Source organism: Melanerpes formicivorus, unplaced genomic scaffold (genome assembly GCF_026170545.1).
Source record: "Melanerpes formicivorus ecotype bairdi unplaced genomic scaffold, bMelFor1.0.p_v2 SCAF_12, whole genome shotgun sequence".
NCBI lineage: Eukaryota > Metazoa > Chordata > Aves > Piciformes > Picidae > Melanerpes > Melanerpes formicivorus.
Window position 1 is genome coordinate 1,855,808 of NW_027142364.1, and position 27,960 is coordinate 1,883,767.

General features: G+C 42.4%; 1 protein-coding gene across 2 annotated transcripts; it reads left to right on the plus strand.

Annotated features, from left to right (window-relative positions):
• Window positions 1-542: 542 nt before the first annotated feature.
• On the plus strand, window positions 543-27,920 carry HLTF (helicase like transcription factor). 2 transcript variants are annotated; one of them, XM_068144933.1, is made up of 24 exons: window positions 543-735; window positions 3,208-3,331; window positions 4,105-4,271; window positions 4,717-4,850; window positions 5,967-6,073; window positions 7,193-7,267; window positions 7,929-8,120; window positions 8,253-8,348; window positions 9,722-9,770; window positions 10,366-10,453; window positions 11,120-11,199; window positions 12,189-12,278; window positions 13,135-13,232; window positions 13,723-13,866; window positions 14,650-14,788; window positions 16,033-16,168; window positions 16,464-16,643; window positions 17,341-17,462; window positions 19,350-19,528; window positions 21,350-21,478; window positions 23,078-23,190; window positions 23,491-23,671; window positions 26,954-27,034; window positions 27,635-27,920. In XM_068144933.1, the coding sequence occupies exons 1-24, from the start codon at window positions 719-721 to the stop codon at window positions 27,785-27,787; spliced, it is 2,874 nt and encodes a 957-aa protein (XP_068001034.1). In that variant the 5' UTR covers window positions 543-718; the 3' UTR covers window positions 27,788-27,920. The 2 variants fall into 2 exon arrangements, with proteins under 2 accessions (XP_068001034.1, XP_068001035.1); XM_068144934.1 differs by lacking the exon at window positions 23,078-23,190 and having other exon boundaries at window positions 27,635-27,722.
• The last annotated feature ends 40 nt before the right edge of the window (window positions 27,921-27,960 follow it).

The following is a 27,960-nucleotide window of genomic DNA, read 5'->3' on the forward strand; positions in this document are numbered from 1 at the left end:
AAAGTTACCATCGATGCACTTGCAGGAGCCTCTTGAACAAGGAACTTTCTTGTGGTGGAAGGCGTAAGGCAAGCCTTGGAACAACTCATGAGGTGAATGCAACTCCGTATTTAGTTTGGAAACCACAAAAAGATGGGAGTATTGGCTTGTGAACAATTGATCCCTTTTACCTTCAGGCTTTTCTTTTTATGAATAACCTACTAAAATTAAGGTTTATGTTCTAGTTTTGATTTATTAAAATAAAAAGTATAAATATTTATAAAAGGGCGTTGGATTGTTTTACTATCATCAAATCAGGGTAGCCCTGAGGGAGCAGCACTTACCGGATCTGCCACAGACGGCAGCCACCAGCGGCCCCCAGCTAGCCCTGCACCGCCGGAAGAAGGGTGCGGAGTGAGCACGGCGTCCTCCCGCCCACGGGCCCTTCATTGGCTGGACCTGCGGAGCCTCTGGCAGCGATTGGTGGTTGTTGCACAGGGGGAAAGAGCGGCGTTTTTCCGTTCACGGGCCCTTCATTGGCTGGGCCTACGGAGCCTCTGGCAGCGATTGGTGGTTGCTGCACAGGGGGAAAGAGCGGAGTTTTTCTGTCCACGGGCCCTTCATTGGCCGGGCCTGCGGAGTCTCTGGCAGCGATTGGTGGTCGCTGTGCTGGGCTGTGGAGCGCGGACGTCTGAGTAGCGCTATCTGGGCGCTGCGGCGCTTGGACCTTGCTGCTGCCATGTGGAGGCTGCTCAAGTGAGACGGGGGTGGTAGCGGTGGGTGCTGTGCTGTGCCTGCACCGCAGCGGGGCCCTCCTGTGCTGGGCCGCTTGGTCTTGCGATCGGTGTCGGGCAGGTGCTGGTGACGGGGCGAGCTGAGGTGGCTGCGTGGAAATTCAGGCTCCGCCGCCTTATTCGTGTTGTCGGTGCTGCGTGCTGGGGTCGTTCCTGTGCCTTCTGCGTTTGGCGAGGCTCCTGGAGAGCTATCCGCAGGACAGTGGCAAAATGGCTTCTGGTTCATCCCCCTCTGCTGGCTCCTCGGCACAGCAGAGGCTTTGGCTTCTCCCAGTAACGCTGTGTAAACACGTTTGTGTTTGTTTGGTTTTCTGTCGGAGAAAACAGACAGGCACTTCTGTAGTGATCTGAGATACCATTTGCAAAACAAACCAAAGCCGACTATGCCAAGTTCTCCATGACTAGTATATGGAAACTTACTATTTTAATGCAGATGACAGGGAATTTTGACAAGGGCTTGTAGTGATGGGAAGAGGGGCAATGGCTTTGAGCTGGAAGAGGGGAGACTGAGACTGGACATTAGGAAGAAATTCTTTCCAGTGAGGTTGGGGAGACACTGAAGCAGGTTGCCCAGGGAGGTTGTGGATGCCTTCTCCCTAGAGGTCTCCATGGCCATGTTGGATGAAGCCTTGAACAGCCTGGGCTAGTGGGAGGCGGCCGTGCTCATGGCAAGGAGGTTGGAACTAGATGATCTTTAAGCCCCTTCAAATGAAGCCATTCTTTGACAAAATTGGGTGAGCATGTTGATCTGCTGAAGGGCTGGATGGCTCTGCAGAGAGATCTGGGCTGAAGCCAGCACAATATTGAACAAGGTCAAGTGTTGAATGCTGCACTGGGGCCACAACAACCCCGTGCAGCATTACAGACTTGGGGTAGAGTGGCTGGAGAGCTGGGCTTGTTGATTGGTGGGTGGCTGAACTTGAGCCAGGGTGTGCCCAGGTGGATCAGGAGTAGTGGCCAGTAGGACCAGGAAAGGGATTGTCGCCCTGTACTGGGCAGTGCTGAGGCCACAACTTCAGTACTGGGTTTGGTTTTGGGCCCCTCACTACAAGAAGGACATTGAGATGCTGGATGGCAATAGAGCTGGTGAAGGGACTTGAACACAAGTGTTAAGATTGAGGTTGTTTAGTCTTCAGAAGAGGAGGCTGAGGGGAGACCTCATCAAGTTATAACCGCCTGAAAGGAGGTTGTAGAGAGGGAGGGGTCAGTCCCTTTTCAGTTGCAACAAGTGACAAGACAAGAGGAAATGGCCTCAAGTTGTGCCAGGGGAGATTCAGGTTGGATATTCGGAAAAATTTCTTCACAGAGAGGCTTATCAAAGACTGAAAGAGGCTGCCCAAGGTACTGGTGGAGTCCACATCCCTGGAGGTATTTAAAAGATGAGTGGATGTGGTGCTCAGCAGTAGTGGTGGGATCGTGAAAAGCTGAACTTCATGATCTCAGAGCTCTCTTCCCACCTGAACAGTTCTATGATTCTTGTATGAATCCAGCAGCACCGCAGGGTAGTTTTGGGATATACCAAAGGTCATGGTTATTGTGCATCTGTTGAAACTCATGTTGAGATTTTAACCTAGACCTTACTTGACAAAAGCAGAAGTTGGTGTGTTGACCTTCACTCAAACATGCATTGAACTTGTGGGCAGAGATGCTTCCGTTTCTTTGTGCAGAGCAACATGAATTGCAGGGTGCATCTCTGCAGCAGAAGGGGAACCTGCTGATGGAAGCCTGTGTTAGACATACACTGTGTGATTACCTTGGTTAGGTTGGTGTAGCTGATCATCTCTGAGGTTTATTATAGAGTATGAACAACAGGTATTAAGGTATGAAGGCAAGCTTAATAAATATGAAGGCAGCAGCTTCAGCTTTTCAGCTTTTGTGTCTGCAGGCAGGAAGTTATACAGAGTTAATTGTAACTGGGGTGGGGGATTAGCCTTTTTGTTCTTAAATGGGAAAAATGGATGTTAGGAAAATACATGGAAGCTTTGCTCTGCCAGGTATAATTAGAAATGTAACCAAATCTGGGGAATCATTCATGTTGCTGATAAAGATCATCCTATGAGGGAAGGTAGGGTGGAATGCACAAGTACCATACCTTAGGCAGTTAAATTGTCAGGTCTTTATTGTGATGGGCTTAAACTGATTTATTTGGGATTAAAAAATTGCAGACAAAGTTTTCTCCTACATTAAATCTTTTTTTTTTTTTAAATGTTTCTAGGTAACTATTACCTCAGCAAAGTTGTAAACCTGGGGCTTATAGGTAGCCTTAGGCAAAAGTGTGAAACAGATTGTGAGGAATAATTCTATTATTGGTAATGGTCAAATACTTCACACATTGTCCTTCTGCAGAGATTCTGCAAGAGGATGCTCTCAAGATGACATCTCCAGAGGAGAAAGGAAACTATTCCCATTCTTTCTCTTCTGATTTTTATTCCAGCCTTGGGTTGGAAGACTTTCTCTCTGTAGGTGACACTTCTGGAACGGAGGAGGATACAGACTCTGCTGTCTTGTACGGAACTTTGCGAGGAAGTGTTGTTGGATTACGATACTACACAGGGATTGTAAGTGCACGATTGATTTCAAAGCAGCTGAAAGAGTTGTCAGCCTCAGACTAAATCTGTGTAATTAAATTCTGAGAACTTTTGCCCAAGCATAATTTCAACAGATACTTACTTCTTAACTTGCTGCATTCAATGTTATTCACAGGAAGTCCATAGTCTAACGTTTTAATTGCAAACTTTAAGGTAGCAGCTTTCAAATCTGGTATAATTATTTGGTGACCTTGCTCATCTACATAAAGCAAATAACAGTGACTGAAAACAAGAAATCAGGTTTGAACTGGCTTGCTAAAACTCAGGAGGTCCCACCTGAACATGAGGAGATAACTTCTTTATGATAAGGGTGCTGGAGCCCTGAAGCAGGCAGCCCAGAAAGGTTGTGGAGTCTCCTCTGGAGACTTTCAAAATCCATCTGGATGTGTTCCTATGTGTTCCCTTGGGTGATCCTGCTTTGGCAGGGGGGTTGGACTTGATGATCTCTAGAGGTCCCTTCCAACCCCTGATTTGAATTGTTTACATGGATGCAAAAGGAGGTCTGTTCCCTTACAAAATGTCTTTTCCTTCGAAGGTAAGGTCTTGCTCTCTGGAATATTTTTGCAATTGGTAACATTTGTCAGGTATTTGGAATAAGTAGTAGGTTGGTGAACTGAATGGAACGCTATGGCAAATGAGTCTTTAATCTTCACAGTGTTTAAGTAAAGGTATGACAGATATTTCTGCATGTAATTGGCAACAAAATGTGTGTGTTCTGGCATTTGTTTGTTATGCTTTGGTAGGTTAACAACAATGAGATGGTTGCACTTCAGAGGGAGCCTAATAATCCTTATGATAAAAACGCAGTGAAAGTGAACAACGTGAATGGAGACCAGGTGGGCCATATAAAAAAAGAACTGGCAGCAGCACTAGCAGGCATTATGGACAACAAACTAGCAGTAGTTGAAGGGTAAGTGTCAAAATTATGCTTGTAGTTCTAAGAAGAGAAATAGTGGAATGGGTTTTCTTACTCCTAGCACATTCTGAAAAGTCTTTAGAAGTGTTTCTCTTTTGCCAGAAAGAAGATCTCCTGGCAATGGGATCAAAGCTTTGTGTTTTCAGACTCTCTTCTGCTCTGCTGGCACACAGGGCATTCTTTCCTATAGATGTTAAAATGTAGAGGCACTAGTGAGAGGAAATTCCTTAAAGGCTGTTGTGGAGCTTTTAAATGAACTGCATGTGGTGGTCTGTGTAAAAGGTTTATGCAGTACAGGTACTAACACCTGTCTGGAACATTCTGTGTTTTGATGAAGACAAGAGCTTTGAAGCAGCGCTTGCTGAAGAAGTAGCAAAGTTTATTATAAAAGGAAAAGACAAATTCTACTGCTATGTGTTTTTTCCCTGCTCTTTGTCAGAGTTGTCCCTTATGGAGCAAAAAATACCTTTACCATGCCTGTGCAGATGAGCTTTTGGGGAAAAGAAGAAAACAAGGAAGCAGTGCTGAATGAGCTAAAAAAGCATGGATTTAAACTGGCTCCTCCTGTGAAAGGTAAGTCTTACAGTTTGGGGGTTTTATCCCTTTTCAAAAATACTCAGATTAATCTTACCACTGGTGAGAAGAAATCTCAAAAGGCTTAATTCTCATTGTAGTGTTGTCATTCATAAAATTATTTTTAGCCTAGCTGAGGAATAATGCAGCGCCCACAGCTATTAATTTTAAACTTCCTAGGAAGTATGCTTTTGTGTCCTAGCTTTTACCATCATGGAGTCATAGAATGGCTTAGGTTGGAAAGGCCCTTAGAGATCATCTACTCCAACCTCCCCACCATGGTCAGGGATGCCTTTCAACTAGATGTGACTGCTGAAGACCTCATCCAGCCTGGCCTTGAACACTGCTAGGGAGGAGGCATCCATAGACTTCCTGGGCAACCTATTCCAGAGTCCCACCACCCTCAATTGGTGAAGCATTTGAGCAACCTACATTTCTGATGTTCTATTGCTTGATTCCACAAGTTCCTTAAAGATCCATAATGATTCCCAGTGTTTCTCCAGACTTGAAAAACTTTATTTTTGTAAAGAAACAGATGAAACATTTTCACAGGCTGGGAGTTTAGGGACAATGCTGCTTTTTAGCAGAGTGCTAGGATGTGTATCCTACTAATGAAGTGTGAGCAAATAGAGATGAGATATTTGAACAAGTAAGCTTAGCAGACCTGATGGTTTGCAGAGCCAGCCTGGTGTATAAAGCCACCTGTGCACTTTGTTGAGACAGTGGTAGTCAGGAGTAAGGATGCAATAAACACCTGGTGAGGGATAGATCTATTGTACCTATAGCAAGCTTTCAGGTTTTATCTTACAGATTCTGTTGTGATAAGAGTGAAAAAGCATTTTGCATTACCAGTCGTCATATTTCATGTGACCAGTCAGATTTCATGTGACAGCATTTTTAAGACACGGTTGCCATCTCAAAGGATCCTGACTGATGCCTCATCCGTTTCCTCTGGGTCTTACAAAACATTGTGGAGAAAGCCTTACTGATAAACTGAAGCTAGAAGACAAGTGGTGAAAGGTGGCCTTACAGCCCCCAGTCTGATCAGCACTCTTACTCATGAAGGTTGGGACTAGGAAGTCATAATGGTGTGTTTCAAAATCCCATCTTTTTCAGAACAAGCAGGTTCAGGAGGTGGTTTTGGATCAAAGTGGGTTTCCGGGAGAGCTGGTCCAAGTTACAGTGCTCCAGCTCATGCTGCTGTCCAGTTGACCACAGAACAGGTTTGGATTTCACACTAAAACACCTGGAAATTCAAATTTTAACAGTGGGAGGCTTTAACTTAACAAAATAATGCTCCTGAAGGGGAAGCTGCTTTTGTTTTCCTTCTCTAAACCACAGATTTGCAGAAGTTTCTCAGTCTTGTGTAATTCTGGGAGATTCTGGCTGTTCAGCAATTCATTTATATCCTTGTGGGGATGTGGGATTTTTTTAACTTCTCCATCCTAATGCTTTACCAGATAAAAAAATACGTTAAGACCTTAAATGAAAATGAAGTCTGACTTCCAGACTTTGTCTTCAGATTTGGCCAAGGGTGATAGATGAAGGGTTGGGAGGTGGTTTGGTTTTACTACTGGTTTTTGTTTGCTCTTCCAAAGCAGACAGAAGTAGTTACTTCAGTGAGTGTTGGGTGAGGATGTAAACATGTTCAGCGGTCCCTTCTCAAGGTCTTGCTTGTATTGGCATGAGTTTGTCTTGGTAAAAGTGAACTTAATATTTGTCTAGCAGCAGCTAACAAACTATATTCCAGCAAACCAGGTTTGGCTATCTAAATTAGATTTATTTATAGTTTCATAGTTTCATTCAGGGTTGGAAGGGACCACAAGGATCATCTAGTTCCAACCCCCCTGCCATGGGCAGGGACACCCCACACTAGATCAGGCTGGCCAGAGCCTCATCCAGCCTGCTCTTAAACACCTCCAGGGACGGGGCCTCGACCACCTCCCTGGACAACCCATTCCAGGGTTTCACCACTCTCATGGTGAAGAACCTCCTCCTCACATCTAGCCTGAATCTCCCCACGTCCAGCTTCATTCCATTCCCCCTAGTCCTATCACTACCTGAGATCCTGAAAAGTCCTTCCCCAGCCTTCCTGTAGGCCCCCATCAGATACTGGAAGGCCACAATTAGGTCACCTCAGAGCCTTGTCTTCTGCAGACTGAACAGCCCCAACTCCCTCAGTCTGTCCTCATAAATTAGATTCACCTGAACTGGTAGATTTAGCTATATTGATTACCGTATGGCAGGAAGTTGTAATTTAATAGCCAGTGATTATTTACTGAGGTTGTTTGCAACTGCAGCCATTTTAATTGCAATTTCTTTGTTCTTGTTCATTTCTGCAGCTTAAAAGCGAATTTGACAAATTGTTTGAGGATCTGAGGGAAGATGACAAAACTTGTGAAATGGAAGGAGCAGAGGTATATTTTTTTCCTAACTAGAAACAGTTTTCTATGAAAATAGAAATAATTAAACATCTTGATGCATGTTTAGCTTTGTCTGGACATGGGGTGTGGGGGGGTGGGGAATTAGTAGATAAAACTCTATTTAAAACAAAAAGTTTCTTCCATAAATGGAATGCCAGATTTAATTTGCAAGTAATGCAAGTAATTTTATTCTAATAAAGGTTTATTCTAATACCTTTGTAGCAGAAGCTAAACTAACTGAAAGAGGATCTATGGTCAAATTATGACATCTCAGGATATTGCTGTGCATCATCAGAGCAATGGCAGTGGCCTGCATGTGCCCACATTAGCTAATGAAAGATGTCAATCATAGGTAGACGCTGGAGATAACTGTGACCTAAATGACGGTCACTAACAGTCAAGTGACTCAACCTCTTTTTATAGGACTGAGGAGGAAAATTCTGAGTTGTTAGCTATTGGAATGTACTGCCCAGGGGGGTGGTGGAGTCACCGTCCCTGGAGGTGTTCAAGAGGGGACTGGATGCAACACTTGGTGCCATGGTTTAGCAGGCATGAAGTCTTGGGTGACAGGTTGGACTTGATGATCTTTGAGGTCTTTTCCAACCTTGTTGATTCTATGATTCTATGATTCATAGCATGTCTCTTTAATTTGCAGGCTGTTGGCACACCCTTGCTTCCCCATCAGAAGCAGGCTTTAGCTTGGATGGTTTCACGTGAGAACAGCAAGGATTTACCCCCGTTTTGGGAAGAGAGAAGTGACTTCTATTACAACACACTTACCAATTTTGCAGAAAAGAAGCGACCTCAAAATGTCCTTGGAGGAATACTAGCTGATGATATGGGGCTGGTAATACTAGTTAACAAGCTGTCATTCATGTGTTTGTTTTGTACAGCATGTCTCTGTGTGTGTTTTTCGATTCAGTGGTCGTTTGGTTTGTTTTCACCTCTGGAAGATGTGATGTTCTCTCCTGTTATGCAGGGTAAAACACTTACTACTATTGCACTGATTCTCACAAATTTTCAAGATGGCAAGCCTCTTCCTGTTGAAAAGGTCACAAATGCAAAGTTCTGTGAGGTAAGATGGAAGAAGGAGGATTTAACATCAATGAATAAAACCACCTCTCCCTAATAGCTTGCTGTATGGCAAACTTTGTATCCATTTAACAGAAAATGTTATTCAGGTACATTCAAGAATAGTGTAGATTAGTTGAAAGTAGGGAAGGGACCTTGAAAGATCACCCAGACCAATGGCCCTTGCAGAGCAGGATCACCTAGAGTTTATCAACTTCCGTCCACCATATTCCCTTTCTTAAGGGGACAACGTCAAACGGTCACAATCCAGATGGGTTTTGAATGTCTCCAGAGGAGGAGACTCAACAACCTCTCTGGGCAGCCTGTTCCAGGGCTCTGTCACTCTCATAGTGAAAAAGTTTTTCCTTACAATCACATGGAACCTCCTCTACTCCAGCTTGCACCCATTGCCACTTGTCCTGTCACTGGGCATCTCTGAACAGAGCCTGGCTCTGTCCTCCTAACACTGCCCTTTACATCTTTATAAACATGAATGAGGTCGCTCCTCTGCTCCAAGCTAAAGAGTCCCAGCTCCCTCAGCTTTTCCTCATAAGGTGAACTATGTTACTCCAGAGTGTATGAATGAGCTGTAGACTGTAGTCTGAGCAATGTAAGGAAGAATTTCTGAAGGCACCAACTTTTTCAATGTTACATTTTATAAATGCTTAAGCTTCTTACAACTTTCTCCTATGTGCAAGCTCTGACTGCACAAATACAAGTGGTGTTTTAGGGGTGTGCATGCATAGATCCTGTGTGGTTTGGAGGAAGTGCCTGAAACAACCAAAACACCAGGCAGAGTGTTTCAGTAGAAAGCACATAAATGAATAAACCTTGATTTATTTATTTTTTTGCCAAAGACTTGAAATACAACTACAATTAGTTCACTAACACCAGTGTGCAAGCTTTTCTTAAGTAGTGTAGTTGAAGTGCTTTTTGCTTTCATTATGACACGATTTTCAAGATGCTGAAACAAATTCAATGCTGGGATCAGATGGTTTTCTCATGCAGTGTTCCCTGACAGTGTTACAGTTGGGAGGCTTGTTTCATTTCATCATACTTGTCAGAATTTAACAAAATAATGCTCTGTATGTGACTTCAAAATGTTAACTATGAGATACTATTAGTGTGCTTTGTTTACAGGGCAGCTGTGCAGACTTAGTTTCTCTCCTGTGTCTCTCTATAGTTTAATTTTAATCCTGTATTTGGCCACCAAAAAAAACCTTACAGCATCTTCAAGTGACTGACTGACTTGCTACTAAACAAACCTTTCATGTTTCAGAGCAGTAGTTAATCACTGGTCAGGTTAGTTTAATTATGTGATTTGGCATTTTTTTCCAGTTGCTACATTAAAGAGTAAAAGTTTCCATTTCTCAATAGGAATCTGATACTAACAGCATGAGCAGCGTGGGACCTAGAGCATGTAAAGGTGATGGCAAAGTGTGTGAAGTCCAGCAGTGTTTGTGTGATAATTAATGCTATTAGGAGGCTACTCATAGTCTGTGGTCAGTACTTGTTGTCACAAACCATTAATCAACTGTCTCAGAGAAGCATTTAAGGATGTCTCAGTTGATTTGTGAGAAGATTTAAGTGCCTTGTGAGAAAGTTGCACCTTGCCAGGAAAGTTAACACATGCAGGAAATAGATTCTGGGTTCCTTTTGCTCTCCTTTTTATTCTTCCTCGTGGATGAAAGAAGAGCAGTGTTCTGCATCTGTTTAGAGTCTTGCCTTTTATAACAGGAAACATTGTTAGATTCTGTAGGAGGTCACTGTTTAGGAAATGTTTTAAAGTAATGAGCAAATGCCAAGTGTTTAGTAGGATTTTATCACACCTGTAGTTTTCAGGTTGTGTCAGGAGGATTTATAGATAGTTAGTATGGTTTGTAAATCAGTGTCAGTAGCACTTGTGCTGTGCAGGATTAAGGCAGTTGGTATTTGATGAAGTTATGCTAAAGTTAGACTGATAACCAAGCTGAAGACTGTGGATATTTTTCACACATACTTTTTTTTTTTCCTTTATGAAGACTCTAGCAGTGTGATGGAGCCTGGTGTTTCAAGTGTGAAAAAACCTAAAATTGCTGTGTTGAAGCACTCAAGTTGTCTTCCAAAAAGGTACATCGTTGGAATAATCTTTGTACTGGTTGGTCGCATAGATGTTGAGTGAAAAATGAAGTGGTACTTGGCTATGATTAACCATGGCCTAGAGCATGTTCCTGCCGTCTCCTTACCCTTCAGTATGCTGTACTGCTGCTTACATTAGTCATAAGTTTTCTGTGTCAGCATTGCACTTTGGGATATATTAAAAAGGGTTAGCACATTCTACATGGCTTGCATGACTGCATGCTTGGATGTCTCCTTCAGTGCTAAACATGTCTGATACTCTCGGTGTGGTACATCTGAAAAACTGTCTGTGAAGGAATCTTCTAGTATCAGTAGGGTTTGTAAGTGGTTTACTTCTGACAGACAGCTTAAAGATGGTGAAGTTGTGGAGCTTGCTAATAGATTTGAAGGTTCCCAGTGCAGTAAACTCTTTATAATTGGTGTGAACCTCAGTGATGACCTGTGCCAAGTTTATGAGCATCATTCACCCTGCTGCTCTGTGTTCTGTGCTTTCCCTTTTACTAACCCCTTAAAGAGAACACATTCAAATTACAGTGGTATCTGATTTGCAATGTCAAGTTCATTTGCTTTATGCTCTTGAGATTTAATATATAAATCAAGCTGCAGTAGAGTCGTGGGGTTTTATTTGTTCTTTCTTTCTTAATAATGGTATCTTAGAGGCAAAGCCAAGAAACCCAAATACTCAGGAAGCAGTGACTTGGTAGAGTCTGAAGAATTGCAGCTGCAAGAAACAGAAAGTAAGTTGCAAGGAATTTTTGGGGTTTAGTTGGTTACTCTGACACCTGGTATCTTCCCTTCTGAAGCCAAACTGAAAAGAATTTCTAATTAACTAGAAAAGGAATTAACTGAACTTGATTTTGGGTCTTTGTTTTGTGTTGTGGGGTTTTGTTTGTTTCCTTGCTTGGTTGGTTGGTTTTTGTTTGGTTTTTTTGTTTCCCAACCAACTGCTGAAGGGGAAAGAAACATTTTGGCTATGAGTGTTGTAGGTTGTTTCCTTAGCTGAGTTTGTGTTGAAGAAACAAGCTCTAAGCAGGGTCAAATGGATGGGTGAAGGCCAGAATTGTTAAGTTTTTCAGAATTTGACATGTATTTGTTGTCAGGGCACTAGAGTTGGAAAAACAAATGAAAAATAATGAAGTTCATCTTTTGTGGTAAGTACTTGAAATGTGATCATGAGGAGGCAAGAACACATGTCACTCCTTGAACTAGGTATCTTGCATGGAAAAAACTGAAGGGCTTCTGGAACTCTGGACTAAGCAGTTCAGTTCAGTTTAGGTAAAGTTTAATTACTTGGAGTGAAACCTGTGCTAAACTATCTATTCTTAATAACTGGTAAACTGCATTCCTATCGTAGAATGGTCTGGGTTGGAAGGGACCTCTGAAGGTCATCTAGTCCAACCCCCTCTGCAGTCAGCAGGGACATCCTCAGGAAGTAAGCAGATTTGTAACCTGAAACATGTATGAAATACTGTATTTCTGTGCACATACCTGTAAGAGTCCAAGGAGCATCTGGTTGATGCTCTTAGACATATGGTTTAGTTTTAAGTAGTCCTGTGAGGAGAAGGTGGTTGGACTCAAGGATTCTTATAGGTTCCTTCCAACTCTAGTTATCCCACCTCATTGTATTGCAGAGGAGAAGTAATTTGGTTAACAGCTTTGGTTTTTATGAAACATATTAAACACCCAATGCATTCATGGTGTGAAAAATCTGTTTGGCTTTTTCCAGCAACTTCCTGTGTTACCCAAGATAGTACAGCCTTTGCATCTGCTCTTCAAACTTCATCTACTGGTTTAAAAAGGAGAACAAAGAGAAAAGGTAAGGAAGGGATAAACAGATAATACTAATTTTGCAGTTTGATAGTTGACTGAACATGAGTCAGCAGTGTGCTTGGGTGGCCAAGAAAGCATCCTGACTTGGATTAGAAACACTGTGGCCAGCAGGAACAGGGAGGTGATATGCCCTGGTACTGAGCACTGGTAAGGCCACACCTTGAGTGTTGTGTTCAGTTCTGGGCCCTTCACTGTGGGAAGGACATTGAGGTGCTGGAGCATGTTCAGAGAAGGGCAGTGAGGCTGGTGAAGAGACTGGAGAACATAGCCTATGAGGTGGTCCTAAGGGAGCTGGGGTTGTTCAGTCTGGAGAAGAAGAGGCTGAGGGGAAACCTCATTGCTCTCTAAAACTCCCTGAAAGGTAGATTAGAACAAGTAGTGGGCAGCCTTTTTGGTGTCAGGCAACAGGACCAGAGGAAATGGTTTCAAGCTGCACCAGGAGAGGTTCAGGCTGGATATTGGGAAATACTTCTTCACAGAGAGGGTTCTCAAACACTGGAATGGCCTGTCCAGGGCAGTGGTGGACTCATCATCCCTGGGGGTGCTGAGGTGCTGTGTAGACCTGGTGCTTAGGGACATGGTTTGGTGTTGACCCTTCAGTGCTAGGTCAAGGGTTGGACTGGATTGTCTTGGAAGTCTCTTCCAAGCAGATACTGTCTGTGATTCTATGATTTTACACATTTGACTTAAAGACAGGAGCTTCATTTTTTTTATAAGTTGCTTCAATGCTGAGCAGGTGAAGAAATTTAGAGAGGACATCAGGGAAACCTAAGTCTCTTGAACTTCTGCTTTTGCTTTAATGTGAATTGTTAGGCCACTAAATATGTCTCCTGTTTTCTCAGGTACCGCTGGCATTCAGTCAGTTGAGAAAAAATGTTCTGATGCTGGCCCCAGGGCAACACTGATTGTATGTCCACTGTCTGTCCTAAGCAATTGGATGGTAAGTTTATTTTTAACTAAATCAATGCTAAAATTTAAACTATGCACAAGGTCTCCAAAAGTGCCTGGAAGTCTTAAGACTTGGTGTGGCCTCACTGCTGGGAAAGGCAAATGATTGAAATGGTTTAGTGGTCATGGAAGTATTAGATAGAAGGTTGGACTAGATGATCTTAGAGGTCTTTTCCAACCTTAATGATTCTGTAATTATTTGATTTTTGAAATACATATTCCATCAGGATGTGAATTAGTACTATCTAAGAGGTAGAGCTAGAGCTCTAATGATTGAGGTGCCTGCTTCTTGTCCTTCCTCTCACCTGGGTGAAGAGGTGAAAAGAAACCCTAATCCAAATAGCTTTTGTTGTATGAGTGGATGTCGAATGGAACAGAGCTAGAGGGAGTGGCTTTTAGTTACTGAGAGCTGACTGCATGATTCTAGCAATTGCATAGTGAGGCAGCATCGTTGGGATTACTTCTGACAACTTCTCTTTCAGGACCAGTTTGAACAGCATATCCACCAAGACTTTCAGGTCAAGGTTTATGTTTATTACGGCTCTGACCGTAGCAAAGACCCCTTGGTCCTTTCAGAACAAGATGTCGTCTTGACAACATACAGCATCTTAGCTGCTGATTATGGAGTAAGTAAATGAGAAAAAGTGTTCTTGGAAAGTCCCTTCATGGTCAAGACCCTGGGTGTCTGGACTAATGTTGGCAGTACATTTAAGTGCTGCTCTGGCAGGCAATCAGGCTATGGCTGTAGTTGTGCTTTACATACCTCCTTACGTGTTCACTGTAACAGCAGAGGGAGGCTTTCTGTTGATTGCTCCTGTAGAGAAAATGATTCGATTGCAATTATGACAACTTCAGGAGGAAACTTTCACAGGATGGAAAAGGATGTCAAGTGTGGAAATCTCCCCAGATTTTGGTAGCATAAGGCTGCCATTTCTGCCTTCCCCTGTTGTGTTCAAAGAATGTGGAGCATATGAAAACATAACACCAAGGTACCTGCTGCACAGGGGCTGCAACCAAGTTTCTCCCTGCAGGAGATGCATTTCTGAAGTGGTATTTTCATAGAAATTCCAGCCATTTTAAAAGCCTGAAGATTACATCTTCAACTATAACACAAACTTGCACTTTGTTCTCTGATCCATTTTCTATAGCTCTGCCTTTTGAAGCTTTTCTTATTTCCAAGCTTAGCTTATTTTTGCTGTAGCTCATTCCCCATACTCAGTTAGGAGAAGATTTTGGTAACACTTTCTGGCAATCATTACATCTGAAAGATTTTGCTCTTATCTGCTGATAAATAAACAAGATGCCAATACATCTAGTTATGGAATGGTTATATTAAAACCTTGCTCAATCCAGTTGTAATAAAGTATTTTACTTTTGAGTCAAAGATTTACAGAGAAGCTCTGTTTCAGACCAGAGGTGAGAGCCCTTTACACAAAGTCAAGTGGCTGAGAATTGTGTTGGATGAGGGCCACACCATACGAAATCCAAATGCTCAGCAAACTAAAGCTGCCTTAAATCTGGAGGGACACAGAAGATGGGTACTTACAGGTAAAATAGTTGGCAATAGTACAACAACAACTTTTGTTTCCCCCTTTGGCTTTTTCTGGATGATGGCTGATGTCTGTCTGTGTCAGTTTCATTTGGAATAGCTTTGCGTTTGTCTTTGAGCAATGATTGAGGCATGTCTTATGGTTGTTTTTAATTTGGTTTGCTTGGTTTTGTGATTTGGTGGGGTGGCTGGTTTTGGTTTGGGCTTTTTTGCCCCAGGTTTTATTCAGCTTGTTGACACAAATTTTCAGATAACCTGATATGCAGGTTTGGTGAAAGTGGAAGTGAAAAATGACCTCTTCGTGAACCAGCACATTATGTCTAGTTAGCAGTGCTCACTCTTAATGTGCTTCTCCAAATCTCAGTAGCTTTTGGAAATGCAATGGTGATTTTAAACTGCTAGGGACCATGCAGGCATATGATCACAGTTCAGAATCACAGAATGTTAGGGTTGGAAGGACCTCTAGAGATCATCTGAGATCAGACTGAGAGAGTTTGGGCTGTTCAGTCTGGAGAGGAGAAGGCTCTGAGGAGACCTTATTGTGGCCTTCCAGTATCTGAAGGGGGCTATAAGAAAGTTGGGGAGGGACTTTTTAGGATGTCAGGGAGTGACAAGACTATGGGGAATGGAACAAAACTAGGAAGTGGTTAGATTCCGACTGGATGTTAAGAAGAAGCTCTTCCCCATGAGGGTGGTGAGACACACAAACAGGTTGCCCAGGGAGGTGGTAGAAGCCTCATTCCTGGAGGTTTTTAAGGCCAGGCTGTGAGCTGCTCTAGATTGAGGTGCCCCTGTCCATGGCAGGAGGGTTGGAACTGGATGATCCTTGAGGTCCCTTCCAACCCTGACAATTTTATGATTCTATAATCTAGTCCACCCCACCCTGCCAGAGCAGGATCACTTAGGGCAGGCTGCACAGGAACGCATCCAGGTGGATTTGGGAAGTCTCCAGAGAAGGATCTTTAATAGTAACCACTGCTGGTGAAGTTGAAGTAGAAAGATTAACATCCAAGTTTTCCTAGTAGAGAGAGCTGCAGTTTTCTCATTCTTCTACATTTAAGTGGGTTTTAATAGTTCAGTTAAATAAATACTATGTATTATACTTAATGAGATGTTAAACTGGCTATGAGAAACCTTGTCCGTGGTGTATGGTTTGGAGACAGCACAGAACTTCCGCTTTGACTGAAAACATGTAGCTCTTTGGGTTTTGAGGTTTTACAGTCTTCCTTTGTTTTCTCTTTAGGCACTCCTATTCAGAATTCTGTCAAAGATCTGTGGTCTCTTATTTCCTTCTTAAAACTGAAACCTTTTACTGACCGAGAGTGGTGGCACAGAACAATTCAACGTCCGATCACAATGGGAGCTGCAGGAGGGCTTGGGTACGAAGAGCCTGTGAATGAGTATGAGTGGCAGTGCTTGGGCAGCCTGACTGCCTCACTTTTATCATTGAAATGCATCTCTGATCAGTTCTTATTTATTTTTTTTTAAGGTCAAATTGATAAAATATTAACCACTTTTAATTACTTAGTGTTTCAGATGAATGAATGATGTATTGCTGGGCTTGGGTTTTGTGCAGAAGATGTATTTATACGATAAGTTAAAACTAAACCCAGATCCAAAGACCAAGCACCCCACCCCAGCTGGGTAATATATTGTCTGCTATGTATTCTTCAGGCGTTTACAGTCTCTCATTAGGACTATTACTCTCAGAAGAACTAAAACAAGCAAAGTCAAAGGAAAGCCTGTGTTGGAGTTGCCAGAACGTAAAGTACTTATTCAGCACATTACACTGACAGAGGAGGAGAGGCAGATCTATCAGTCTGTGAAGAACGAGGGCAAAGCTGCTATTGGCAGGTAAATAAAAAGCTTTTTATCATCCTGAAGGTTGAAGTTTGATATCACAAAGTTGTGTTTTGGAAGTTTTGGTGCTTCACTCTAGTAGGCACGTGTGTCAGTTTGGATGCCATAAGCTAATCATTGCAAAAGAGTGTAACCTCTGCTTGCTTCTGAAGTAGAGGCTACTGCATAACTCTCTTAAGTTCTGTCAAGAAACAGAAAGATACCAGATGTGTAGGCTCCCCAGAGGGGTTGTGGAGTCTCCTTCTATGGAGATGTTGAAGGCCTGTCTGGATGCGTTCCTCTGTGACCTGAGCTAGATTGTATGGTCCTGTTCTGGCAGGGGGGTTCAACTCGATGATATCTTTGGGTCCCTTCCAACCCCTGACATCCTGTGAGCCTGTGATACGTGAGGAATGGCCTTAGAATTGTTGTCAGCACTTGTTAGCATTTCTTCTAGGAGAATATGCTACTGGTAGCAATTGATACACAGAATCACAGAATTACTGAGGCTGGAAAAGACCTCTGAGATCATCAAGTCCAGCCCATGACCTAACACCACCACATCATTGTTACAGAAGAGGATTTAATAAAATAGATTCAAACAGGACAGTGAAAATGAAACCGTAACTCTAACAGCTAAACCATGATCACCTGATGCCATCTGTTACTTCAGGCTGTAGCTTTGCACACTAACAATCAAACTCTTGTTCAGGTTTTTCAGGGAAGGGACTGTACTAGGTCACTATGCTGACATCCTTGGTGTCCTGCTCAGGTTAAGGCAGCTTTGTTGTCATCCTCGTCTTTGCATAAGTATGCCTTCCAGTTTTCCAGCTGGTGAGTGAATGTTTTTGGTTCCCATGTTGCTAAAAACAAGACTAAGTTCAGAAATATGTTTGTGTGTTTTCCAAGCTTACTGGCTTCTTTCCAGTTTGGTTTTTAGCTTTTACCTACTTTTTGCTTTGTGACTGTTTTTTTCTTACTGTAGGATGTTTTGAACATGTTTAAGAAGTGGATACTTGAGCACATACTCAAATATGAACGAAAGCAGGGAAATATATGAGTAGTCACATGGGCTAGAAGCAGGAGTAAGTAAGATTTGACAGCCCATAAAGAAAAGACTGGAGAGATCCTCTGCAGAGCCAAATGAAGCTTGTCAAAGAGCAGTGCATCTGTTGTTGTAATAACTTACAGAAGTGCTTTGACAGCAGTTATTTTTCTTTGCCTCAGGAGAGAAGATGTGGAAGAGCTTTGGGGAATGGCTTGGTAATTGGTAGCCATGTCAGCAGAACCATTGCCTCTTCAGCAGAATAGGAAACTGTTGACTTTGTTACAGCTGTAAGGAAGGGTGAACACAGAGGACTGAAAGGAGAGTGAGATTTGATTTTTGACAGGACAGAACTGTGTAGCTGCATGGTGTTAATCTGCATTCCTTTCAGAGGAATGTGTAAGCTGCTTGAAATACTCTGAATTCTCTAATGTAATGTTCCTGTTCTGAGGTGACATTGCTATAGGTGTGATTATTACTTATTTTTTCTCTTCAGGAAACTGAAAGACCAATGAGATGTGACCAGAACCTTTGCTACAAGGTTGTCATTTATCTTGCTGACAAATACAGGATGGAGAAATGATTGGATTATTGGTTGACAATTATTTAGAAATTAATTAGTAACTAGAAAGGATGATTTTTAATTTCCTTTGCTTAACTAAAGCAATCTTAACTGTCAGCAGTGCCACCTCTATGGTACTGCCACTGGTTGAACAGCTGCCATTAGAAAGTTGCTAGGTATTGAGACACACAGGTATTTATCACTGAGCATGCAGCTGAGGTTCTTTGATTTCCCAGTACCATTTTTCCAAGTAAGATTATGCTGAATGTTTTTCCACAGAATTAGAGAATGGCTTAGGTTGGAAGGGACCTCAGATCTACTCCAGCCTCCCTGCCATGCTCAGGGATGTCTCTCAGTTAGACCTGGTTGCTCATCCAACCTAGTCTTGAACACCTCCAGGGAGGGGGCATGCATAACCTGCCTGGGCAACCTCTTCCAGAGTCTCACCACACTTGCCTTGAAGAACTTTTTCCTAAGATCCAATCTAAACCTACTCTCCCTCAGCTTAAAACCATTCCCCCTTGTCCTGTCACTAGACACCCTGATGAAAAGGGCCCTTCTGATTTGGCAGCCTCTATTTTATACGTTATGGGCCGCAAAGATGATCCAGGGGCTGGAACACCTCTGCTGTAAGGATAGGCTGAGGGAGTTGGGATTATTCAGCCTGGAAAAGAGAAGGCTCCAGGGGGACCTTAAAACTGCCTCCCAATACCTGAAGGGATCCTGCAGGAAGGCTGCAGAGGGACTTACTACAAGCGTCTCCACCAAGAGGACAAGGGAAAATGGATTTAAATTGAAGGAGAATAGGATTAGATTGGATCTTAGGGAGAAATTCTTCACTATGAGGGTGGCAAGACCCTGGAGTGGATTGTCCAGAGAGGTTGTGGATGCTTCCTCCCTGGAGGTGCTCAAGGCCAGGTTGGATGGGGCCTTGAGTAACCTGAATGATCTCTAAGGTCTCTTCCAGCCTAGGCCATTCTGTGATTTGATATCCTCATTGTGGATTAACTGTCCTAATTGCATTTTGATCAGTGGAGCTGTGTGGATGTGTGCCAGCTCAGAGTGTTTCCTGTATGGAAGTAACTGGGTTTTAAACATCTTTCTGTGTTTGCAGATAACACAACCCCTGAGGAACTGCGTGAAGCATTAGTGAGCAAAATGAAGTTGGTCCTGAGCTCTGGCTCAGATGAAGAATGTGCAGTTTGCTTAGAATCCCTGACCCTGCCGGTGATAACACGCTGTGCACACGTGTTCTGTAAGCCATGCATCTTTGAAGTCATCAGAAGTGAACAGGTTGGTTTCTCTGTGGTTACAGTTAATTGCAATCATGAACTGCTGTCACCAGAAGGCCAGCTAGATACTGCTCTTTTAAATCTGAAATGGTGAGCAGTGTAAATTATCAACTGGGTTATAAAAACTATTGCCCTGAGGTCAGGCTATGGAGAGAGCAGCTGTCAAACTGAAGTGCTCCAAGTCCATCAGCATTTTCAAATGCTTTCCCCTAGTTCTTTCCTCACATTGTCCCTAGGGTCAAAGTGATGGCATCCAGTGCAGCACTGTATACCTGGAGGTGTTTAAGCCCAGGCTGGACGAGGCTCTGGCCAGCCTGATCTAGTGTGGGGTGTCCCTGCCCATGGCCGGGGGGTTGGAACTAGATGATCCTTGTGGTCCCTTCCAACCCTGACTGGTACTATGATACCTCCATGTGGCTGGGCGCCCCTTTGCTGCACATATCTGCTGTGATGCATGTATCTGTTGTGCTTAAAAGAGGCCAAATCTGTGTATTGGAATCACAGAATGGTAGGGGCTGGAAGGGACCTCAAAAGCTCATCCAGTCCGCCCCCTTTGCCAGAGCAGGATCACCTAGAGCATAACTCAAGAGAGCGTATCTCTCTGGAGATAACTCAAAATCCAGGTGGGTTTTGAGTTATCTCCAGAGAGGGAGACTCCACAACCCCACTGGGCAGCCTGTTCCAGTGTTCTGTCACCCTCACAGTGAAAAAATGTTTCCTCATGTTTCCATGGAACTTCCTATGCCTTAACCTCCACCCATTGCCCCTTATCATTGCCCCTTGTTCTGCCTGGGAATTTGGCTCTTCAACTAAAATCACATCTACTCTCCTTACTGCAAATTGATAACCTCCTAGAGTGAAGTAGCTGCCTTGCTGAAGGACTGTCTTTATGGCCTTTCTCTGGACATTCTCCAGAACAAACTTGTGGATGAGCATCTTTTGAATGCCCTTTAGGTTTTTCTGTCTTGTTTTTGTTTTGTTTTTTTCTTTCATGTGCTTTGTGAGGTCTGCTCTGCATCCTGTCTAAAGATGCTTTGGTTCTGTGACCAGATGGGCTGTGCAAACCAAGTTAGTTAAAGGCTTGTTCTGTCAGGCAGATGTATTTATTTTTTCATGTCTGTCATTTTTGTTTCACAAAGTTGTGTGCTTGTGTAGCTCCCACAGTCTTTTGTTACATGCTGTGAGCAGTCCTACTATGGAAGTGCTATTACATGTTCTAAACTTGTTTTATCTATTATATATATTCTAAACTTTACCTCTTGCTTCAGAGGGGGACAAAAAAGCTTTGGGTGTTAAATTATGTCTCATTTCTCATGTCTGTTGGGGGAGAAGAGAAGATACACTGTGTCTGGCCCTGACAAAGCATATTTCATCAGACTGCTATTATTTCTGTGCAGGCTTTGAAGAAAAAGGGTAAAAGGTCATTCTTTGTTTGTAGCTAAGAAAGATCTTGTCGTTGAAAGATGGTTTATTTGTCTAATGTTTTCAATGGTCTTCTCCCCACAGCCCAAGTATTTGCTTGCTTTTAAATCTCAGTCTGCTTATTTCAAGTATAAATACTCTCAGACCACTTTTAAGAAGGGCTGAGTGTCAAAACACATAGCTTGGATGTTGCCTTCATGTTCTCACAAATAGCTACCTTGATTTGTTATGTCAGCAATGACAAAATGTGCTGCAAGAATGAATGTGCTGCTGGAGGGTTTTTTGGTCTGAACACCAATATAATGATTTCATAAAAGGGGCTTGGCAAAGGTGATCTTTCGTGCTCACTATCAGTGATTTGGTTTCATGTGTTTCTTCTGATGTTTGGGCTTTTTCCTAGCCAAATGCCAAATGCCCTCTCTGCAGGCATGAGCTTAGAGCAGAGTACTTGGTGGAATGTCCCCAAGAAGAGGAAGCAGACTCCAGTAATGGGAAGAGCTCTGATCAGGAATGGACATCCAGTTCAAAGGTATATTCCATTGTGTTTTCCTTAGCTTTCATTATGCTTTTTGGAGCAATTCAGAGTTTCTATGTAAGTAGGCTGAGCATGCTTTACATGTGCACAACAGACTTTGAGTCTTGTAAAATCTGTGCAGTGTCTCTAGCCACCAGAGGAGAAAACTAAAACTTCATCATAGACAAATTTTGCAGTGGGGGAACAAGACAAAAGGAGCACAAATTGTGGTTAGATGCTGATCATTGTGCAGTACATTATTTGTGCAGTATTAAACAGGATTTTCAGTATCATAGAATTGCTTAGGGTGGAAGGGACCTTACAGATCATATATTCCAGCCCCCCCTGCCATGGGTAGGGACACCTATCAAATGGATTTGGTTGCCCAGGGCTTCATCCAGCCTGGTTTTAAACACCTTCAGGGAGGAGTCATCCACAGCCTGCCTGGGTAGCCTATTCCAGAATCTCACCACCCTTGTACTGAAGAACTTCTTAAGATCCAGTCTAAACCTACTCTCCACAGCCTAAAACCATTCCCCCTTGTCCTGTCTCTAGACACCCTTATGAAAAGTCCCTCTGTAGCCTTCTGGTAGGATCCCTTCAGGTACTGAAGTAAAACCATATATAGTAAAGAAAGTACATACAGTAAAAGAGCTGTTGCTTTGCCTTTCATTCCTTTCTGAAAAGAGAGTAGTACTATAACCAGGGAATTTATTCACCTCTTAATTGAGTTGGAAGCTGAAAAATCTAAATCATCTAAATAAGACCTAAGTCTTCCTCCTTATGCTTTAAATGTTTTGAGAGTGCTTTTCTGAGGCATTGAATTTTCAGTGTTCCTTTGCAATGAAGCTCTTGTTCTTTCAAAACTTGGTTATAAATTTATTCTCTAAAAATCCTAGTGTGGAGGCCTAAGAACTAATTTAGGACTTTGTGGTTTTGAATAAAGATGATGATGATGATGTTGATGATTATGATAGTAAAAATAACAATTATTACATGTTATATATGATTACTAATTTTTTTGGACCTGGTGCAGTGGCTTGCATTCTCTAATTAGTGGTTCTTTACCTCATCATAGCCAATTATACAGGAAAACTGAAAATGGTTTTCCTTGGTTTTGATTCCTCAGATCAAATTCCTTGCTGCTTCTGTTCTCATGCTGATCCCAAGAGTGCTTCAGATGCCCCTCCTTATCTTCTGTCATATCACACCCAGGGTCTTGCCTGAATTTGCCTGAGTATTCCTGGGGGAACCTCTTTCAGTTTCTTGAGTATTGCTACAGCAGAGCACTTGGCTTGTGGCTGTCCCTTGCTTTAAGCCTTTTTGGAGTTCCTTTTTTCCATATGCCCTGGAGGTAGGGGACTTGTTGACTGCTGACAGTGGAGAATGTCTAGAAATGGGTTTGTGAATCCTATTCCCCACAGCACTGCCAATCACCATGTAGTTTGTGACCATTAAAAGTGCTCAACCTGTAGTTTTCTTTGGAAACTGAAAGAAACCCTCCCCACCCTATTTCAGATTGATTTCTCTACTGATAGGAACTTACCAAAGCACCAGTAGGAGAGGAATCAAACCAAGCCAGAATGAGCTGCTTAAGTCTTCATTTGGTTTCAGATAAATGCTCTAATGCATGCTCTGATAGAACTGCGGAGGGAAAATCCGACTGCTAAGTGCCTGGTTGTTTCTCAGTTCACAAGTTTCCTGTCACTGATAGAAAAGCCCTTAAAGTAAGTAGAAATGATGTGAGTTTTAATAAACTTGTGCTTTGATGGTGCTTCAGAAAGATCTGGCAAAGAATATGTAGCATCCTTTCAACTTGTAGAACTTCAGAAGAGGAACAAATTACTTTAACATTTGGTTGAGTGGGGGAAAAAGCCATGAAGCTCATTCTTGTTGCTTTTAATGTGTCACCAATTAAAGGCAGAATTGTAACTACAGGTTTTGAAGTGGAGCTGAGGATTTTGATGTGTTTCCTGTTGGCACAGAAAAATGAATGGTTAAATTGAACATTTTTACTTTCTCTTCAGAGAATCAGGGTTTGCCTTTACTCGTTTGGATGGTTCAATGGCACAGAAGAAAAGAGTGGAAGCAATTCAGTGTTTCCAGAGCAGCCAAGCAGGATCTCCAACTGTAATGCTTTTGTCTCTGAAAGCAGGTGGAGTTGGATTAAATCTGACAGCAGCTTCCCGAGTGTTTTTAATGGATCCTGTGAGTAGTGGCTTGTTCATAATGAGCTGGCTTAAGCTAGGTGAAGCTCCTTTGGTGTCTTCCTAAGAGGTAGAAGGAAACACCCTCTGAAAATGAACGACAGGGAGTATTAAAGGGCAAACAGGGCCTTACTTTGTATGTTTCCCTGGCATGTTTTTGTTTTAACACAATGTTTTTGTGCTGTGAACAGAAAGAATGCTGTTAACAAACACCTGACAGTGTCATTTGATACTGGTTCCTTCTCTATTTCTTCCTCTCTGATACTTCTGAATGTGGCTTCCTGTTAGTTCTGTCCCTAAAGTGGAATTTCAGGAGCAGAATATATTTTTTCCCCTCTTGTGTTATAAAGCAGTGCTTCTCTGCTCTAGTCTCTTCTGTTATTTTTGTGATTTTACTTAAAAGTCTGAGGTGACTTTTTATGGTTCTAGGAGACTGACACAGATGGTGGTATCTAAATTCAGGATTATTTTTTTCCTTTCATTAAAGCACTGAGGAATACAAAATTATTAGTGAGGAATAAAAATGTGAATTATGTTAATGGGTAGCAAAATGGTTTTCATAACAGAATTGGTTCATGTCTTGTCTCAGTGTACAAAAATCAAAGTTTCTCTCTTCACTTCCTCCCTTCCCCATTCTTTACTCCGCTGCTCTGATGTCCTAGTTTTCAGGTAGTTGGAAAGTGAGACATTCTGCAGCTTGTGCATTTGAAAGCAAAACTTAAGTAAATGAAATTAAGTCTAGCTTTGGTCTTGGGCATCTGGTAACACAGACAGTAAATAAAAAGTACTAGCTTGGACACCAGGTTAGTGATAATAACAGCAGGAGGACAAGGCTATTTACTTAATAAGCTAAAGGAATTAAATAGGAGCAGAGGGTGGAGGTGTTGCTCTGGAAAAGGTTTTTCATGAACTGTGGCAGATCTTCACAACCATTGTTTCTGTACAGGTGGTCAGTTGGAAGGGACTTGAAACACTATCTAGTCCAGCTGCCTTACTTTATCTTTTAAACAATTCTCTGAGTAGGAAAACTAATGGGAAATCCAGCAAGGTGTTGATTTCCTGTGAAGTTAATGAGGTACAGTGCACACTCTGCCTTGGGGTGAGCCCTCGTAAGAACCTAGGGCAAGCACCTTTAACACCAACTCAGCTACAGTGTGCAGTTACACCTCACACACTAGAGCCAAATGCAGCTGCATCCCTTGTACACCACTGATCAACTTCTCTTGATGCTGCTGGTAACCATCCCAAGTGGCAGTGTCTGGTTAGTGTTTGATGGAGGGGCAGTGGATCCTTTGTGATCTCGCGCAGCGTTGAATGAGATGCAGTCGTGCATTAGCATTCCTTGAAGTGAATTAGCAGCAATAACAGGATTTAAGAAGTAGCAGCAGCTCTCGAGGCAGTGGAGTAACCAGTTTTTCTACTCAAATTCCACAGATTTGTTGTAGAACTCTAGCTTACAGATTTTCATTCTTTCTCAGAGGCAGCCTGGTCTAGTTGAGGATGCCCCTGCTTACTGCAGAGCGGGTTGGACTGGATGACCTTCAGAGGTCTCTTCCAACCCAGACCATTCTATAATTCTATATCAAAGTGCAAAGGAGGAATGTTTATCCAACTGTAGACTACTTTCTTCCCCTTCACCCCCCCCCTTTAAAAAAAAAATATATGTTTGCTTAAATACAACACTGTCTGCTGAGTTCTCACCTTTAGGAAGAAATACAAACCTTTAATGTGAAAGTATCACAAGTATACAGAAGTTTCTCTGAGGCTCAAGCTCCTTCATATTTTCCCATGTGAAAAATAGTATCCTAGGTATGAGATATTACAGAATGGCATAAAGGTATTGCAAATCAGTTTTCTCTGCTTGGACTGAGAGAAGAGTGAGTGAGAGTAGTACCCTTCTGTCCTCCTCAACCACAGCAAGGATAAAATGGAACCTGCTTGTGCATGTTTGGACTTTGTTTGAAGACATCATCTTGTATGTGCAGTCAGATTGGCATTGGAACTGTTTGCTGTCCATACCTTGCAGTAGGCTTATCTCATGGTGATGGATATATGAGTTGTTGCTCTCACTGCCTTAGATTGGAGAAACAAGATTTGTTTGGCTTTTATCTTGCAGCTTGATATGTTAAGTGTGTCTAGGCATCAGATTCTTAGAATCTAAAATGATTTTTTTTTTGTGCTAGCCTACTGTAGTTTTTCCCTGGTTCTGCAGAAAAGGTTCATTAAGAAGAATACTTAGGTAACTGTTTCAGTATCACAGAATGTTAGGTGTTGGAAGGGACCATACAGTCCAACCCCCCTGCCAAAGCAGGATCGTACAGAAACACATCCAGGTGGGGTTTGACTATCTCTAGAGAAGGAGATTCCACAGCCCCCCTGAGCATCCTGTTCCAGTGTTCTGTCACCCTCACAGTGAAAAACCTTTTCCTCATGTTTCCATGGAACTTCCTATGCCTCAACTTCCACCACTGCCCCTTGTGCTGTCATGGGGCATAACCAGGCAGAGTCAGGCTTCATTCTCTGGCCACTCACCCTTTACATATTTATAAACATGAATGAGGTGATCCCTCAGGCTCCTCTTCTCCAAGCTAGAGCCCCAGGTCCCTCAGGCTCTCTTCATAAGGGTGCCATAGCAAGGTGAGCCCACTGCATGAGCTTTGCTTGTCCCAGACAAAACACTGTTACATTTTAGGGAGATCTAAGTATTTCTTCTCTGAGAACGAGTAGCGTTCTAGCCTTGCTTCAGGCAAAACATGCTTGAAAAGCATTGGCATTTCACAAATCCTTTTACTTGGTGTTCTAGCCTAAGCATAAGCAGGAGCTGCTGCACTACCATTTTGTGTTCAAGTTTGTTTACTTGGTGATTATTGCATATACTAATGGAAACAGACGTGGGCTTTCTTAATGCAGGGCTCTTAGTCTGCTGTTTAGTAACTGCCTGTGCTTACCTACTTTGGATTTTGCTGTCAGCAAAAGGGTACTGAGGCAGTTAGTACCTGCCGTGCTTATTTCAGCATTAAAACTCCAGCAACCTTGTTTCGATGTCTCTAATTCCTGACAAGCTTCTGCTGGTTACAAAAAATGTAACCAGTTTGTCAAATCTTTCCTTATAGTGGGAGGGATTCTTAAGGAGTGAGAGATTAGGTTAGGAGTAATGAATCTAAAAGAAATGCTTGTTCAAGAGGTGATGGTACAATAACTCCTCTGTGGTTTCATGTGAATCTATCTTAGTTTGTATTCTGAGGGGAGGTTATCTAACTTGTTCATTGTTGGTACTGGACAGGCTTGGAATCCTGCTGCAGAGGATCAGTGCTTTGACAGATGTCACAGGCTGGGTCAGAAGCATAATGTTGTTATTACTAAGGTGAGTTGTGAGAGGAGCTGTTCCAACACTTTTCTGGTCATTAATAAATAAATGCTCAAAAAAGCTTTACTGAATTCTTTAGAAGCACAGTGACACTGTACACCTTAAACTGTGGTGTGGTTTCTCCTTTGAAGGGTGTGCTTCAGACTAAGATTTTGTTAAATGTTACCTGCAGAACATTAGATGGCCCTGTTGAGTGGTTTGGAGTGACTAAATGGAGTGGTATTGCTGTCACCTAGCCTGGCTCTTACACTTTGTCTTAAGGGTATAGAGAATGGGTTTGCTTTTGTTCTAGCAGCTTGTTTAGCTCCAGAAGAGCAAGTGGTCTGCCTCTTTAGTAGCCAGTCACAACAATGTTACTTAGGAAACTGAAATCAGCTTCTCTTCTCTGTTACTTACGTAGATACTCTTCCCAAAAGTGTTACAATATTCTTAAATGCCAACACTTGGCCTCCAGCTGCATTAGAACCCTTCCCCCCTTGCATTTTCTTTGCAAAGTGGTAATGGAGCTTTAGGCTGCTTGGCTTCCTACCTCCCCCCCACGTACTTAAATTTCTTATACTAAACTTGGAATTGATTAATCCCTTCTTTGTGTTTCAGTTCATTGTGAAGGATTCAGTGGAAGAAAATATGCTGAAAATTCAAAAGAAGAAAAGGGAACTTGCAGCAGGAGCCTTTGCTACCAAAAAGCCTTCAGCAAGTGAAGTAAAACAAGCCAAAATTAATGAAATTAAGACTCTGATTGATTTATAGCTTGGAACTACGGTATTTTGAGCAAATAATACATTTAATATTTTAGTTAATATTACCCTTCAAATTACAATGGCTCATGCAAACTTTTGCTATCTTTGTGTTCAAAAGATAAAGGCTTCAAATAAATGATAAAAACAACTTTGCTCCTGAATGTTCATTTAGAAATGCACAAA